The sequence below is a fragment of the Lissotriton vulgaris genome, chromosome 3_1 (genome assembly GCF_964263255.1).
Source record: "Lissotriton vulgaris chromosome 3_1, aLisVul1.2, whole genome shotgun sequence".
NCBI classification, from domain to species: Eukaryota; Metazoa; Chordata; class Amphibia; order Caudata; family Salamandridae; genus Lissotriton; species Lissotriton vulgaris.
Genome location: NC_141689.1, coordinates 147,114,635 through 147,133,755, shown reverse-complemented (window position 1 = coordinate 147,133,755; position 19,121 = coordinate 147,114,635). Strand labels below are relative to the sequence as shown.

The 19,121-nt window shown below is 41.3% G+C and overlaps 1 protein-coding gene across 2 annotated transcripts in view; it reads left to right on the top strand.

Annotated features, from left to right (window-relative positions):
- LOC147726117 (uncharacterized) overlaps positions 1 to 18,825 on the top strand; it is an 82,421-nt gene extending 63,596 nt beyond the window's left edge. For both annotated transcript variants that reach the window (XM_086960222.1, XM_086960221.1), the window contains exon 3: positions 7,567 to 18,825. In XM_086960222.1, the coding sequence (XP_086816348.1) occupies positions 7,567 to 8,013 (447 nt within the window). In that variant the 3' untranslated portion in view covers positions 8,014 to 18,825. The remainder of the gene's footprint in view (positions 1 to 7,566) is intronic.
- The last annotated feature ends 296 nt before the right edge of the window (positions 18,826 to 19,121 follow it).

The window sequence follows — 19,121 nt, the reverse complement described above, 5'->3', positions numbered from 1 at the left end:
AAAACGTGGCGAAATTGGCTGTACTTCTAATTGGCATATTTAACTTACTCCCAAGGACATAGTACGTGGCACAAAGTGCATCCAGGGCCACGAAGGTAAATGTCAGTAGTGAACTGCAGCACATATTGGTCCACCGCTAAAGTGACAGTGAAAGCGCAAATCCTGACTGTAGGCCTGCCACCAGTAGCTTGGCTGTGCAGGTCTTAACTGCAAATTCGACCTGTCAAGATAACTACTTTTGACAGACCTAAACTCTCCTTTTAAATATTATGAAGTTACCCCAAAGTGGGCCTTAAATGCCCATAATAGAGGGTGATGATATTTAAATGTAGGACATGCAAATGTTTAATGTAAACATGTCCTTGCAGTTAAAAGGCCAAAAAACTATGGGGCATATTATCAAGCCTGTGCGCTAAAATTCCAATCGAAGCACATGTTAGATGTGAAGACATCTAACATGGGCTTCGATTGGAATTCCACAGAGCATATTATCAAGCCCATTATCGCCGCTTTATCGGCCGTTTTCGGCCGATAAAGCGGCGATAATTTTAGCGCACAGGCTTGATAATATGCCCCTATATTCACTGTGGATGGGTTAGACGTTTCACAGGAAAGAATTGGCATGCTTCACGAAAGTTAATACATTTATCTCCGCCTAGGAACCAGATATACTTATTACAAATCCAATTCATTGGCAAAGTCTGATTTGTAAGAAATAGTTCACAAAAGGTGCTTTTTAAAAGTTACTTTTAGGCTCCCTAAAGCCTCCAGAAGCCATTTCTCCAAGTGTCACCCAGGATATAACTTGATTAGGTATAAAATGTCTCCCAGAGTTAAGACAAAAGGCGTGGGTGAGGGAAGGTATTCTGTTTCTCTGGTAGGATGACTATCTGGGCACCGCCCAGGAACTTAATTATCTTCAAAAGGTCAAGTCCTGTCCAGGGAGATGTAGCTCACACTTGGACTTGCCATCTGTTGTCCTCCTAACCAGCCGGGTACCAATCCCAGAGGGAGCGGAGCTGCCACCAGAACCTGTTTTGAGTTACCAGAGTGAAGGGTTTTCTCTAATCCCCGGCCACAACTCTGTCATGTAGTTCCCACTCTCCAGTAGGAACTGCACATTTGTTGACAGCGCAACCCTTGGGATGGTGCTAGATTGATTCCATCCACCCCCTCAGGATATGTCCCACCATAAGCCCCCATTAGCCGTAGGCGGGTAGCAGATGGATATGGCAACCACTGAACATGACAACCCTGATCTGCCAGGAATCATGGTAACAGATCTAGAACACTTTTGCTCAGTCACTCGTGCTTTCTTTCTTTCTGAGAAATATAGAAGGATTACACAGTGAGGCATTTTCAATATTTATTGAACCAGCGTAATCCTTGTATAAAATAAAAGTGCTGCAATGATCAATGGGCAGATGCAAGTAAAGGTTACTAGTAGTAATAGGACAGTGAACAGAATAACAAGTTCCACCATCTTGCTCAAAAATGTATTGTATGTTAGTGTTCTTGTTAAGTTGGTTTGTAACAGGGGTGGGCGGAGCTTGCGGAGTTTCACTCCATGGTATTCCGCAGAGTTGCCAGAAAACGTCGCAGAATTCCAAGAAGTTCCGTGACCTGTCGGAGTATTGTGCTCTGCCACTTAAACACTCACCTGAAAGAGGAGTGTGACAAATGGAGGTGAGAGAAGCAGGGCCTCCACCGTAACCCTGTGCTTGAGGCACTGGCCGTGAAGCTGTGAAGGGCTCAGTGCGGTGCAAACTTTCCTTGATCGCATTACATCTCTACTGTTCCAGCCAATCCTAGGACAAGAAGAAGTCTTTCCACCAATCAAGTCACTACGCTTTTCCAATTCTAGAAATGTGTTTTCTCGTACTGGATTGGCACACCACCACCACCTGACCCAGTTATAATAGAGGGCGCCTGTTGAAGGAAGTAAAACATAATGTACAATAGTGCATTCAATTTATATGTTGTTACCTGAAGTTGAAAGACAAAAAAGTGACAGTATGCATATGTATAATATATTTTTAAGCCATTCCTTTGACACCACTCCCTTGCTCACTAACCCCCATCTCTATTGTCCACAGTACTCTTTTAATGCACTTCTCACTGTGGTGTCATTTACTAAAATGCAACAGCACTGAAAGCCCGCATCAACCGTGAGTTCACAATATCTATGAGTCATTGATATTAGAAAAATGCCTGACACTTATTTCCAATTAAAAAACAGCACAATCTGAGTTTGTTAATTACAATATTTAACATCCCTGATACAAGTTAAATAACATGGCCTTTGCTTAAAAAACTGACACTGAAATTAAATAAAAACTCTCAGCAGTTTTATATGGGGATATAAGAAAGAGAGGCGAGCGATAGATTGGCTGAAACTTCCCTTTAGTCAAGGGGGTTTTGAGTTTCCAGACTTTAAAATGTATTTTTGGTCTTCCTGCTTTATACGTCGTCTTAGTTTTATCAATTCTGCCAGTACCCTCTGTTGTCACAAGTTTACGTTAGCGACCGAGATCAATATGTTTCTGTATAGAACCAATGACCCAAATTACTTTAAAAGGGTTACATTTAAGACTATACTGGACAGAACATATATATAGCATGCTATTATGCTTAGTAATAATATCTCTTTTTATCATGATAAATTTCCGTTATAGCATAACCCAGGTTTGCCAGAAATATTTCAGGTTTTATTCCATTTGAGAGACTACAGATCAAGCATAAATTGCCCGACTATATGTTGTTTAATACTATCAGATTGGGGATTATTTTCTAAGAGACATACATTTGGTAAATATACCCGATTCTGAGATATGGGACTTCTTGTATGCAGTAGAATCCAAGAAACTGATTAGTAGGGTGTACAAATGGTTAAGCAGTCACAGAATAGATGACTGAGGGTGATTAGCGGATCAATGGAGTAAGGTGCTGGGGGCGCCAGTAGCGGCTAGTACTATATTGCAAGCTCTCAGAACAATAGATAAGGCTGTCCACTCTACTAACTTGCGACTGCATCAACATCGTATGCTGTGTCTCTTATATTATACTCCGGAAAGAATAGCTAAGTGGTCAGCTGACAATACTATGACTAGTGATCGCACAAAATGCCCCAGATGTAACTTATATGCGACTGACATAAAACACATGTTTGTAACATGCCCAGTATTGGCTATATTTTGGCAGGATGTTGGGAGTGTTCTCTCTCAGAAGTTGGGATAGGGGCATCTTTACCACTTATTGAGATTATGATGGGATATAGTTCTGAACATCTTAAAAGCAATAGTTTGTTTGCTATCCTATTGGTCTCGGCACAATTCGCTATAGCTAAGGAGTGGATATCACCAAAACCCCCATCTGTTATGGATTGGTGGCTAATAGTGAGACAAACATGTGACATGGAACAGGTACTGGCCAAGGCAAGAGGTCTCCGCTCAATTGCTAAGTTTACGTCAAATTGGGTGTCTTTGTTTTTGGCTGAATAAATGATTTGCGTTTAATTGTATAATTACGGAATTATGTAATTCAATCTGTATATTTTCTACATTGTACATACAGTTTTGTGTTTGTGTATCAACCTCCAGTTGACAAATATTTTTTTTTTTTTAAATGAAATGAAATAAAAATGTATAATAAACGTGCTCTACTACCCTGAGATGTCTAGGCGTGCAAGCTTGCAAAACTGGGCAGTACCAGATATGAGGCCAAGGGACATAGGCTCCTAGGGATTAAAAGCCATGTTTTTTGTTTTTTCCTAAAGCAGAGAAGGTCTGATTCCATTGTCAGGAATAAAGGGAGGCTGTTCAGAGATGGGAGGTGCTGCCATTGAAACTTCTCCCGCTCCATTTTACTTTTCTTACTCTGGGAACAATGATATTACAAGCTGTTTCTGAGCAAAGGGATCATGGCGGAAGGTACCATTGAAACCACAACTTTAAAACTTGTGGGCCTTCTCCATGGAGAGCCCTGAAATCAATGCATAGGGCCTTAAACTGTATACCCTTCTCAATAGGTAACCAATGGAGAAGCGGAAGAGCAGCTGAGACTGATTCTCTTTTGGGTAGGCCTAATAGCAGGCGAACAGCTGAGTTCTGTGGGATCTGAAGCTTATTTAGACTTTTTTTCTTACACTTACAAAAAGAGCATTTGCATAGTCCATCTTTGAAAGTATCAAGGCAGGGACTACTGTTTTTTGCAGGTCCTTTGGAATGGAAGGAAAGATTTTCCAAAAGAGTTTCCTCATAAAAAATGAGGCAGGCGTGATAGTATTCACATGCCCTTCGTAGGTTAACTGGTTATCAAAAATAACTCCAAGACTACCTTTGTGACTGGCAGCGGAAGTTGTCCAAGTTCAGGTGGCCACCAGTCTTGGGACCAGAAGGAAGTGTCCTTCCAGTAGCGGCTGGTGACATTTGAAAGTGGTGAGGCGTTAAATTATTGTTGTACTGCAGTGTGGTGAGCGAAACTGAACAACCTACGGGGGGTTTGGGGGAGTTCTTCCTCTAAGAAAATTTTGAAAAAAGAGTGGACAAATGGTGCATTTTCAAGCAAATTTGAGAAAGCAGGGAGTTTAATAAGGCACTACAATTGAATTATTTATCATTTAAGAAATTGCCAATTTTTTATGAGCTATAGAGGACCATCTTTGAGTATGCTGATGTAAATATGCACAACTGTTTACATAGGTGTTTCTGGTATTCCAAACACAGGAGACCTGGAGAAGAAAAGGCCAGAAGATTGGTGTCAGCCAGCATATCTCAACATAGGCAACGATTGTACTCGGCTGCCAATCGTTCATGTTCCCATATGCTTGGTGACAGACACTGAAAACAGTTCTTTGGATAACACAGAAAAATGCAGTTCGTGGAATTAGATTGCCATTTACCTTTAAGCAAATTTACGAGCATTGTTGGAAAGAGAAGCGTTGAGACAACTTTAGAAGGATTAATTTTGTTGCACATTCCACTGTTGTAAGTTCTATTGTGTGAGCAGTGAGAAGATATTATACATAAAAAGTAGTGGGCATAAACGCAAAGGGCATAAGAAGAGGTATGTGCATGTAGGGTGCCAGAAGATGGTAGAGAAATTCAGTGCTTAATTTGACCCTGTGGTTGTAGGTGGGTCCACCGGCACACACTTAAGAGGACTCGCACTTATTTTCCACATCAGACTGTGACCCGGAGCAAGAGTGAGAAAAACACTTCAGTGGAAAAGAGGGGAAGAAGGGGTGATCATTGTTACAAGAGAGAGGAGGAAAGGATGAGGGGACGAATGTACAGAAACGAGGTAAAAGATGAGGACAGCAAGCACACCAGAAGGATGCCAAATAGTTGTGAGTGGGAAGAGCTATACCCTCAATTCTCACAGAATACTTTTTAACCAAATAATCGCCAGAAGCAGTATTCCTTTTTCAAACCATCTGAATATGAACACGAAATAAGGCATAACATGCAGAAGTGGTATGTGTTGCTCCAAATCTTATATGTTTTGTCCTAATTTTCGGGGCTCTCCGGCTTGCCCCCTTTAAACGTTGGTAGCTTTGATCTGCCGGAACCTTTCAGACCAAAACAGTGGCAGTGAAATACTAATGTAACTACTTGAAACACTGATCCCTGTGCCAACTGTTGCTGTATAGAGATTGGACATAAATAGTGTTACTTTTTCTCAACTCAATGCGTCCTTTTCCACCGTGAGAAGCAGCTGATTATAACAGTTTGAGAAACGCAGATGATGAACTTATGGCAGAGGCGCCCATGCAAGCAGTCCAAACTGACTGCTATCGAAGTGCAGTGCTGGCCTATGGAATTGTAACCAAGTGAGGGCACGTCCCCCAAATAAGTGGCCAACTGTGTAATGTGCAAAGAGATCTGGAAACATGACTGGCTACTGGAGGAATCCAATGCAGTCCACGTCAGCAGAACCACAACACTTTATTTTCCTTTACTTGACACTGTACAGTCAGATCTGGTCTCTCGATTCCTTTGTTATGCTACAACTCAAGTCCCAGATCCCTTAGAGTGGGCAACTTTCAGCTTAATTTAGAAGTATGAACGTGCATTTATTTATTTATATATTTTTATATGAAGCAGACGTTACCCAAAGTTGATAGAGCGGTTTAGAAAAGAATACAAAGATACAAGAGCAATGCAGCATCTTCTTGGTGCACTGGTCAAGATAGTCTCCGGCAGTATCTTGTGAAATAATCTGGGCGAAGGACCTCCCTGCCAAGAGGTCAAGTGACAGTCCTTATATACTGTATCTTATCAGAGATTGGTATTTCGGACATAAGTTCAGGAATGTCTGAGATAAGTTAAGTGCATCAAGGTGCGAGTCTCAGACGCATCTTTATGGACATATAAGATAAATTAACATCAACTCAGACTATACTCTTTAAGCTATTGTCCTTGTTTGTTTGAGTTTGACCTTGAGTTTTTAAGAACAAGACAATTGTCCCAGACTGATGTCGCATTAGGTGTTCCCACCTGTATCATTGTCTAAATGACTTGACACTTTCAGAGTTCTAGGAATGATAAGTATAGACTACATCTACGTCAATGGCAGACAAGACAATGAGTCTGCAGAAATGTAGCAAATGAAGAAGTGGCCTGCCTAAAATGCAGTCGAACCTGCCCAAGATAGAGTTGGGCCTTTATGGTCATTGTATTGTCTCGAGGTTACAGTATCAAGTTAGTCTCCCCTTCTCCTTGAATGGAGGGGGGCTAGGAGAAATGGAATATAGAGAAGAAAATCCCTTACAGCCAGGGTTCATGTAGGTCTGATGTGATGCAGAAGACCTCACATTTAATGTTTCATATGAAGAAGGGATGAGAAAGATAGTAAATGAGATTGCCCTATGTAATCTAACAGGTACAGGTCAGCTAATTTGGACATTTCTAATAATCCGCAATGCCACAATAGAGAGCCTAGGACAGCAATTTTAAACAGGTTTTTGGAACCATAGGCGGAGGAGTCCTAGTTACTTATTTTCTGTGACCTATTCCAATCCAAGCAAGGTTTGCAAACACAATCTATGCATGTGAGCAAGTACAACTCCAACAGATGCCTATCACCACTAACATCTATGCTAGAGTCCTCACATTGATTTTAGAAAGTTGTAGGATCTTTGCAGAACAGCAGTTATGCCTGTTTGATATACCTTTAATGAGCCATTCCTGCTAGAACCTCTGAAAATACCCAAAGCCAAACCTACAGCAATAGGGCAAAAGGGTATTAGATGTGTTCCAGTGCCCACAATGTAAATATGTTAGCTAGATATTGGGCGCCCTTTCGAAGGGCTTGCAAGATGCAATTCCTAAAAGAAAGTAAAATTTGGCATAAACAGCGATATGTCAACATTTTAGAAGAAAATGTAACATTCTTGTATTACTGAGTTTCTATCATGGTATGTAACGCTCTGTCAGTTTTTCATCCCCCACTTCGTGGGTTATGCTGACTTGACTCCTTCAGGGGAAACTACTGCTCTCTCCTAAGATGTCTTCTCTCTGTAGCAGACTATGGAAATTTACTTACTCTTGTTTCTCCGTTTGACAGGTGGCCATGTTGAGACTGGATGATACCAATCGGCAAGTGTGGAATTCAACGCGTCGCTTCCATGGTGGAAATCATACCGAGGCCGACCTTATATCCGAAGTCGAAAATAGTTCTTCAGCTTCAGTGTTGGACAGAGGGGGCTCCCATGTGTATCTCTACACTGAGAACTCTCCGTGCGTGAGCAGAAGAGACCGTGGGACCCCCTGCATGCAGCTCTTAATTTTTTTTGCATGTAGGCATCCTAACTGTACCGTAGATGTTGGCTTCCAGAGGCCCTTCGGGAGCCTCTCTACGAATGATACCTTCCGAATGAGCAATTTTGTTGACCAACTCAGGGTCTACAATCACACCATAGGCATCCCTGAGCCCAATATTCCTAGTAATCTCCATTTCTATCGCGTGAATGTGACGAGTGAAGATACCTACCCGGTTTATGACGAGTTATGAAATGGGACTATAGAAACGATAAGGCATAGGCTGTAGGTTGTAGATAGAAGAGCGTTATTCTTAGGTAGATGATATCACCCCATCCAGCTCCTTAAGTACCACAGGGACACCACTATTCTTTGCACCCTGACCTACCCAATTTTTCCCACCTACCAACTTCTTGTTCACGATTTCCTAGTCCCCTTGTGACTTTCCCCACCAATGTATTATTTTGGTTTCTTGGTTGATATTATTTCAGGCCCTACATCTGACGGTTGTCTGTCACTTTTGTTTCCTCTGATTCTCCTCATTCTATCACAGTTGTCTTCTCCCTCTGTCCATCACTAACCTTCCCTTTCTCTGCTCTCCACTCCAGTCGTTCTTACATATCTTTTGTAACCCGTCCTCTTTCCATCCTTCTTGCACTCTTCATTTCCTAGTCCTCCGGCTGTCACTCCTTCTCTTTCACACTGTTATACCTTTCAACTTTCTATTGCTCCTTTTGTCTTCCTCTCTTTCAATCCAAACCTATCCTCGTGCTCCCTGCCTTCACTTCACAGTATTTCCTTCTTCTCTGCTTTCCTCTTAAGTAATTTGATTGCAATGTCTCTGAATTTTCAAAACTCCATTTTGTATTTCTCCTGTTTATCCATCAAACAATTCCTACTTGTGCCCCTTTTCTATTGTCTGAACAAATGCCCTATGTTTGTATTTCATCAGTGAGTTATAGCAGGACGCCTGCCTGTTTTTTCAACTGTTTCAGGGTCACAGCCGTTTTGGGGAGGGGCACAGGTACTGAGGGCTCTGACTAGAAAGATGAATTTCCTTAGCCTAGCAGTGTCTCTTGAGTCTACTGTCAAAGGTAACAAAACACTGAAATAAATGTATCCATTTGCCGCTATTGCTTATCAAACTAAGAAGACTATTAGAGTGGAAATCAAAAATTCGCCCTCGTATGGCAGGCTTGGTGACAGAGGGGTATACACGGACCACTGCGGACCACATCATGGATTTTGGGGACTGCATGCCCACTGACAGGGAATCATACTGCTGGGACTCTAGTCAGAGTGGCTTTCTTCTGACTTTCTCCTTCTTTGTTCTTCACTGTGAAGGTGAAAACTAATGATGTATCTGTGTACACCTGTAGCAGTTTACTGGTTTTGCCTTTTCTTTCTGAAAATAATTAAATTATCATAAAATACTAAAGCAATAAGCTCACTGCCAGGAACCAGACTGGATTAGCTAGATGGGAAATCCAATGATGACACTTACCATCAACAGCAATTTATTGAAATGAGGGAGGAAAAATTGAAATATCAGTCGAGGAAAGAGGATACCTTACTTTGCTTTCTAAGTCAAAGAAGGAGAATGCAGAGACTTGGGAGGTGATCCCATGGCAGTGGGGGGCCACCACATCCAGGTCATTGCAGACATTGTCTCCAGTGATCCAGCGCTCAGATGGAAAAACTGTCTCAATAACGCTACCTATTACCTCAATACTCACCATTAATCACAAAACACATACAAAGTCCCATAATACCAATGAGACAATTTTTGAGCAACTGAATCATGTGGTCTGATTAACTAAACTACTCTCATATTATTTACATAGCTATATACAACTGCAGTTTATCTATTTTCACCATGGTTTAAAACATTTATCATTAATCAGGCCACTAAGGCGATTGGATCAACTGATGGAAACTAGACCATGAATAAACAAGACCAGCTTGTCTTTTCAAATCTAATTTATTAACTTTATTTTTCATAAAGAAAAAGCATTTACGATTTAGAATCTTTATTATATAAGCAAATAAGAAAGCAGCATTTTTAATAAGGAAATGATTTAATGAACTGACATTTTCAAAGCAAGCTCAGAAACATGAAATATTAGCAAAATAACAGTTTCCATTCCCTAAATCTATTTCCCTGTCTATTTCTCACTCCACCTAGAAAGGAAAAATCATTTTTAAAGTCTGCTGTCCTTACATGCGCCAAAAGTCCAACAACATGTCACGTCATTCAGGAATCGGAAAGGGAAGAGAGCGAGCGAGCCCCTTCCTGCTCATAGTGTCAGGTTTTATACCTTTCTCTCTAGCTAAACTTTCTACATTTTACATTCTTCTGAGCGAATCCAAGCTTTTCATTGGCTGTCCTGTGTCAGTCCATGATAAAAATATTAGCTCATCTCCATTTCCTGACTAAGTCCAGGCTTTACATAAGCCCTATTGTATTTGCTTCCACAACTTTCAGCTTCCTCAAGAAAGTTACTTTTCCTCGAGTTTCGAACATTTACTTCCTAGCCTTGGCAGACACTTTAAGTTCCTGTCCTTGAGCCTTTTTCTCCAAGAGCACGTTCAACTTAACCAAAGAACTGCTTTTTAAATTAACGATGACAATGCAGTAAAAATCTTCACAGCTACGCATGTGCAAGGCTCCACTCTGGACAAGGTTTTGCATCTGCAGCTCTGTCAGCGATTTTTCTGAACCACCTTTAGGCCTCACTTTGGAAACTATTTTTAAACAAACACAAGACATCAATTAATTAAAGAATTGAGACCCATTCTGTTACCCACCCCCTTTACTAATTAATCCTGTTAATATGTTATCTAGCGAAAGCACAATCAAGCAGCATCATGATTACTTTTCTTCTTTGAACTGCACGAACTCCATGAGCTTTCATCACAGAAAAGACATAACATAAGCACACAAAATAAGCACATGCCATTAGTTAAACAGCCGCATTTAATACTGACAAAGTCAATAGACAAGGTTAGTTTATTATTTTTCTTTGCATTTGCAACATAAAGCACATTAGTTCATCCCGCGTGTACTGATGAATGTATTCTTAAACTAAGTTGATTAGTAATTTCACCACATGCTTATTAATTTAACTATTATGGGAGATTAACTTCACAAGTTTGAACAAAATCTTGTTCTTCACCTTGCTCCATCATCAGCATTGAACTTTTCACCTACAAAGTATAGTGTGACTTAGTCTAATTAGTTCAATGGAAGTAAAAGAGCCGACAACACCAATTGGATTAGATTATTACAAGAAAGTGCCAAAGTTGAAACAGTGTCCATAATGACCTGAAGGGAGGTAGTGAGCATACATGAAACTGTTGCGATAATAAAAAAAGCCAGCATCACCGAATGCATCAATGTAGCACCAACCCAGAGAAAGACCAATTTCCATAAAACATCTTACTCAGAAGAACATATCTGCGCTACCTCACAACATTGAAAATATTTGCTGCCTTTCTTCGAATGAAACAAAAACATACAGATTTACAAAGGTGTCATGCTGCGCAGAACCCAAAGGTTCTACGCTGTGTTGCGTGACAAGGCCAGAGCAGGAGAGCACCATATCTACAGCGATATGGCACTCTCCTTCCCTCTCCAATTTTGCTGCCTCTGCCACGTGCACACCTTTGCGCTGTAGTGCAGGGACATGTGCGTGAGTCTAGCATAGGTTTTGTAGTGGGAGGGCCCAGATCCAGTACAAAATACTATGACTAGACAAGTTTTAAAATGTTTCCTTCTTTAGTATGTGTGCTGTACACTGCAGCACACATGTTAATTTAGAAAAGAAAGGAGAAGTGAAAACATTTCTCTTTTCAACGCCTGCTTTCCAGCAGCATTGTTTTTTGCCATAGAACCCTGTCTATGAATGTAAGTATATACGGTTTTATGTCAAAAAGCAAGGGTGGTTGCATAGGAACACCCATGTACCACCATGTAACGCCCCCTTGACGCTAAGTAATGCAAATCAGCACTTTGCGCTGGTTTGCATTACGTTTCCTTTCAAATCAACGCAAATACCAATTTACGTTGATCTGCAAATCTCCAGAAAGTTTTTGCATTAAAAAAGTAACGCCAGCCGGACACAAAACCTTTGCAAATCATGGCCAAAGAGATGTAGACTAGCCGCTAAGATCAAAGCATCTAGTCAACTAGTGGTAGGTTGCTCTGCTTCCAGTGTGAAAACCCCCAGACTGTTTTCCCGCACAAAGACAAATATGGGTTGTGCCTCTCCTAGGGATCAGTTCTAAGCTGTCTGAAGCAGCCAATCACATCTCTGCTTCTCAAAAGGATGGTTCCAGACACACTAGTGTTTCGAACAACCAGACCTGTCCCCAGCCACCCTTTTCATAGTTCTGTACTAGAAAAAGTGGTTACAGAAGATCCGTGTTTAATTTTGTAGAAATATAAGTGCAGAACTTGAGGAATTACTCCCAGGTGGCTACTAATGAGGACTATGGGTAGGGCCATGGGATTGGCCTTACCCATTGTTGGCCCTACCCATTATCCTCAGTTCTATCCATTGTACCCATTGGCCCCGTTGTCCCTGCCAGTAATGCCAAACGCTAACCATCACACAATAGAAGTGTGACATTTTGTCCTATTCCAGGTCACCTAAAGCTGGTGGGATAGGATGGACTCACTGGCTTTAGTATTGTGCTAAAGTCTATTCAACACTTGTTGATGCGCGTTGCTCAGTAATAGCTTTGAACGCCACCCACCATGTAGTGGACTGTCATAAACAAGAGCTGAAGTTTATAAAAAGTGATAAGTCCAAGCTCCTGCAAACACTAGCACAAATTAAGCACTGCAGAAGAGCTACAGGAATATGTAGAACGGGACCTTCTACTCCATTGCCAATTGTGGTTCAGGTCATTGAGCAGAACTCACTCACCTTGGTCAGTATAAAAGTCAGCCTCCGCCTCACTCTCACAGGTAAGGTACACTGAGTTACCTTAAAGTGTGGGCTGTTTATGACGTTGTGAAGTCAATAAATAAAAATAAACTGAAAACTTGAATCGGGAAGTCCAAGACTTCCTTGGCTATCTCCATATCTTAAATAGTACTGCTTAGATTTGTGCATTCAACAAAATCCTAAACTGACAGGCCTGGAGTTATGTTTTTCCTTTCTTGTACCTAAACACAAAGCCTCCTCTCTCAATACTTGCACTACTCCGATTGGATGCTTTGTCTTTTCTTTTGCTCTCAGCATTGAAAGACATGAATATGGATGCTTCCGCTGCCACTGCACCTAACCCTTGACATATACGTTTGTGATGGAAGTCAGCTGTTCCCAAAACTGTATGCATGGAAGTATTTGAAATACTGAAATATTTGAATAACTTCCTGAAAACTGGACATAGTAAAATATCTACTCCAAAAACGTTAACTGATGCTCTGGGTCCAAGCGGTAGGGTTCACAGGTGCACATTAACACCCCACCCTAGGGTTCACACATGCGCACTGACACCCCATCATAAGGTTCACACATGCGTACTGACACCCCACCCTAGGGTTCAAACATGCACACAGCCACCCAATCATAGGGGTCACAGGTGCACTCAATGTCAGAGCAGGCCAGGTATGTAAAAATATGTGGACAGCTTCTGCATTAACAGTGCACTCTGCAAAAGATGCATTATGTATGTATGTATTTTATATTTGTCCAACCCTAACCGCTTCCACTCTCATTAAAAGGTAATCTTGATTAAATTTGCCACTTGTATATATGTAACTCTAACCACTAGTATCTGTAGTAGTCTTATGTACTTACTACCATTCTTATGTGAATTTACAGTTTCTGTTTGTATCTTTTCCTTGAGGTACTTTGCAACTTTTATATATGTAACTCTAACAACTAGTATTTGTAGTAGACTTTTGTACTTTCTACAATTCTTATGTAAATTTAAAGTTTTACAGTTTGAATCTTTTATGTAACACATGTACTCTGAAGTCCTTATGTACTGCAGCTGGTCTTTTTGTAAAGCGCTCTGACAACTTCGGGTAAAGTTGCCCTATATAAAAATGCATTAAATAAATACATTAAAAAAATGTTAGATTAACTTCAACATCTGTCTCAACTGCACATCTGGGCTTCTAGATGGTCTATCAGAATGGAAGAGTGGGGTGGTTGAGGGAAGGGCTCTTCATTTTTGTTTGACTCCCTTGATGTGAGTTTTTCTTTTGTATATCCACACAGTAGTAGTCAACTAGTGCCAAGCATCTGAAGGATTTAGTACTAGTAGTAGGTGATTTTAACCATAGATTGGACCCCAAAAAGGTAGATAGTTGGCACAAAGAATTGCTAGAAGCATATAACATTGAAGCTGCACTCTTTCCAAGGGGGGAGCTCTCACAGCAGGATGAGTCACTTAGTCAGCTAATGGGGTCCTTGGGCATGGTATGTGCAAATGGTAGATTTCAGCAAGACCAGCCCGCGGGAAAGACTTTTGTGAGGGGCCAGCAACCTTGCCCAATAGACTATATGTTCTGTCAGGCCTGGTGCTTTAATCAAATAAGAAATTTTGAGGTGGCGAAAACGACAGGTAGTGACCATTTCCCTTTGAAGTTAGAAATACGCATCCCGAAATGTAAACTTAGAGAGAGAGTTCTACAGGTCCATGTGGATTACCCCAAACGATTATCAACCTGTATATCAGACGAACAGATAGAAAAGCTTGGGCTAATTCAACAATCAATCCCAACTGAAGAAATTCAGTCTAATGCAGGAATCCCGTGGTTTGAATTGACCATAGGTAAGCTGGCAGATTCTCTCAAGAAGGAATTCAAGGTAAAAAAGTCAGGACTGAGCAGCTATGTAGTTAATAAAAATAGGAAACCCTGGTTTGACGAAGAATGCAGGGTAGCTAAGGCCCTGATAAGACAGAAGGAGAGAAGAGTAAGGGCCATGTTTAAAGTGGACCTATATCAAACACTTCAGCAACTAAGGTTAAAGTATAAAACATTAATTCGGAATAAAAAAAGAAGGTATGAAGAGAAATGTTGGGCAAATATGTTGGAGGTGATTGAATCCAAGGATGTGAGAGGGTTCTGGAAATTAGTCCAAGAGAGTTTGGGCGGTAAAGCCGGTTCCCTCGCTTGTAAGGTCCCGGAAGATGATTGAGTAGGCTATCTGGAAGAAATCTATGGAAGATGGCCGACACAACCAATACCGGGAACCTTAGGTTGGCCACGGATGAGGGATGAGATAAAGGACCATTTTACCCCAAGGTATATAACGGAGATTATAGCTAGTTTGAACCTTACACGTGCCGCAGGACCAGATAACCTCCCAGCAGTGATAATTAAAACGAGGCCTGAATGGTGGGCAGAGTTCTTTGCAAAGATGTTCCTGGTAATCCTGGATACGGGAATCATCCCAGAATTTAGTTTAGTTTAGTTTAAAGGAGTTTGTAGAGCGCTTGGTAACACCTCCCGGTGTGTCCCCGCGCTATGGAGAGAGAATGCAGCAGCAAAGGAAAAAAGAAGAAGGAACCAGTTCACACAGCAAAGAGGCAAGTTTTCAGCTTCTTCCTGAATACGATTTCATTACTCTCCAGCCTGATATCTAGAGGCAGGAGGTTCCATTGCTTGGCAGCTAAGGTGCGGAATGATCTGCCACCCATTTTAGCTTTTTTGGGGCAGGTAGTTTTGAGTAGACCCATTCCTTTGGATCTAAGAGATCTGTTAGGTTCATACACAGACACCAAATCAGACATATATGCCGGAGCTCTGTGATGAATTATTTTATGGCACCAGAGCATAGCTTTAAAAACAATCCTCTTACTGATCGGTAGCCAGTGGAGGGCTGCTAGAGTGGGACGTGAAGGAGCTCGACGGGGAAGCCTAAGCACCAGGCGAGCTGCCGAGTTTTGTAGAACCTGTAGCTTTTTTATGTTTTTCACTGATGTCCCCATGAGTAGTACATTGCCGTAATCAATACGGGACGTTATTAATGCCTGCGTCATGGTACGCCTGGAGTTAATGGGTAACAGGTCGAGGGTGCGGTTGAGGGTTTTCATCACCCCAAAACATTTGCCAACAGTCTTCTTTACGTGGCTGTCAAAGGACAGTTTATTGTCCACCCATACACCTAAGTTCTTCGCCTCTCGTGTAGGCGAGGGCAGAGGACCCAGACAGCTGGGCCACCACTCTGTCGTCCATTTGACCTCATTGCCTCCCATAATGAGGACCTCTGTTTTTGTCCCATTAAGTTTCAGACAGTGTTCATTCATCCACGTAGCCAGTTTGGACATACAGGCGTTGAAGTTATCAGCTTCCTTAGAAGGAGCATGGGTCAGCGATATGAGGAGTTGCGTGTCGTCGGCGTAGGAGACAAGCTCCACGCCGAACGACTGCACCACTTCTGCCAGAGGGGCCATGTAGAGATTGAACAGGGTGGGACTCAGGGCAGAGCCCTGAGGAACCCCCTGTTCCAGCATCACCCTGTCAGAGAGGAAAGTCCCTCTTTGGACTTGGAAGGTCCTGTTAATCAAGAAAGATTTCAGCCACCCCAGTGCCTTGTTGATAACTCCCGCTTTATTTAGACACTGTAGCAGGATGGAGTGTGCTACAGTGTCAAAAGCGGCACTGAGATCAAGCATGATGAGGGCCATTGTCTTTCCCTTATCTGCTCCCTCACGTAAGGTTTCAGTGGCCCTCAGGAGAGCTGTCTCCGTAGAGAAGCCAGTTCTAAAACCCGACTGAGAAAGTTGGAAGGATGCAATTATTAGGCCTATTCATAAAAAGGGTAGCCACACAATACCGAAAAATTATAGGCTTATAAACCTCCTCGATATAGGGGAAAAAGTCTTTGCAAAAGTAATTTTAAATTTATTAAAAGATTGGGCAGAGGAAAACCAAACCATCCCCCCGGAACAGGGTGGGTTTAAAGCCGGCCACTAAACTATCGACCATTGTTTTGCTCTTTGGGCCATAGCACGGAAGTCAATGGAATCGTGGGGTAGGTTGTTCTGTTGTTTCGTTGACTTCCGTGCAGCCTTTGATCTAGTGGACCGGGAGCTGCTGTGGGAGGCCCTAATTAGTCAGGGAATTCCTAATGATATACTGCGGCTGCTTCAAATGCTCCACACAAAAAACTGGGCACAGATAATTTTAGACATAGATGGTAGTCTATCAGGGAAAATAGAAATTGGAAATGGTCTGAATCAGGGATGTGTATTAGCTCCCCTATTGTTCTCCTTGTTCCTAGCAGACCTACCATCAATGTTGGGGAACACAACTGGGGCAAGCCCGAAACTAAATGGCAAGCAGATACCATGCCTACTCTACGCCGACGATCTGGTGATTATGGACCAGACCGAGGTTGGCTTGCAAAGAAAATTAAATGCTTTCAATGACTACTGCTTAAGAAAAAAACTTGTGATAAATATGGATAAGACCAAAACATTGAGCTTTGGCCGGAGGAAAACTGAGTTCTCATGGTGGATTGGGTCAGAAAAAGTGGAATCAGTATCAGAGTATAGATACTTGGGGTTATGGTTCGAGCAGAATTTGAAATGGAATACCCACTTAGAGGCATCTAAAGTAAGAACCTCTGCATCGATTAGCGGTCTGAAATTGTTTAACAAAGCCTATGGTGCTATGACCGACAAACCAGTACTAAAAGCCTATGCTGCTATTGTACCCCCACAATACTTGTATGGTGCTGAACTGTTGTTCCTAAGTGGTAAGGAAAACTGGGATGTGGAAGAAGGCAAAAACCTAAAAAAGTTATTTACGCTCCCCCGGTCAGCAATGGTTCAGGCAGTAAGACTGGAACTAGGCCTGACTTCATGGGGTATACAAGTTGGTATGGCCCTTTTGCGCTTTTGGCAACGCCTAGAAATAGGCGCAATTACCAAAATATCTCAATGGGGCAAAAATGCAATACAGGACAGCGAACTAAAATGGGCAAGAGAGACCAGGGGGAAAGTAACAAAGCTATGCTTGAAGATGAGAGTTAATGTGTGCCCTACTGTCTCCGTGGCTAATATTGATAAAAAGTTACTCAGGTCAACGGGAAAGGAAATATCGCATGCACAGGACAAAATCTATCTTGCAAGTAAAACCTCGACCAGTTTTATGATTGATGCATGGAATAATGTTTATTGCTTCCCCTACATAGATAAGTTACCGGACCGTCAATTACGAAATGAGGTTCTGAGGGCTAGAATTGGGGTTAACCCTTGTTATATGAACAACTCGGTAAAGCGGGCCATGATCAATGATGAGGGAAGCTGTACTTGCTCTTTAGGGTCCAAATGTGATATGCTGCATATCTTATTTGATTGTCTGAAGTTTTTGGACTTGCGTATCAAATTTTTAAAACCAATTCTTATGAAATATGAGATTAAAACTAGGACCCAGGCTGTGACACTGATGACAGAAATGTCCCACTTAGATATTGCTGTGGCAATGGGGAAATATATGCAAAAAGTGAAGGCAGTTTTATATCTTTTAAACGAGTTTTAATAATTAGTTTTTTTTAAATATGTTTTTAGGGTGTCTGTGTGTAATGAAATGTTTTATTTAACTTTTTGGATGAACTTTTTATCGATATGTATTGTTTGTGGACCAACGGTCCAAATAAACGTGAAATAAACTTGAACTTGAACAGTGTTTAGTATTTTTGTACCCATCTGCTGTCGGTTTTAACACTATTGGGAATGCACTTGGACAAAAGTAAGACATTGTAAGTCATTGATTAATATATGTTTTGACAAACTGTGTAAGTACATATGCACTTTTACCCGCCTTCTGTTTTTATCTATATTTTATTCTGCTTACAGAGCTTCATAACAGGAGTTATGGAAGTTTGAAAGCCTGTATTTGCTTGATGAAATCAATTTAGTATTCTGTTTCTGTATCTGAGTGATTTTTTTGACATTGCATGCCTCTGTAACTATTGCCAAAAAGAGATTTCAGCAGTTGACATTTATTGTGTAATATGGTGTACATGAAGAGCTTACTTATTGCTAATATATGTGAAATAATGAAATAAAATGGCAAATCACTTTGTTCTCCTTTCACCCTGTCTCTTCCAATTACATTGCCCCAACGGCAGGGCTGGCACAGACAAACTAGAAATTGTTGCATCGTTGTGACCATCATGGAGTCAATTCACTTCATGTAATTTTGGGTGTAGAAAACAAAATTCTGTAAAAGCCACTGTAAAACAGAAGATGATCAAAATAATCAAGTTATTATTGAAATACAAAACTCTAAAAAGAAACAGAAAGGTGTGCAGTACAATCAGAGGTGGTTGTTATATATCAGAGACAGCAAATAAGTTATGTTAGGAAATTACTTAGAGCATGAAGGAA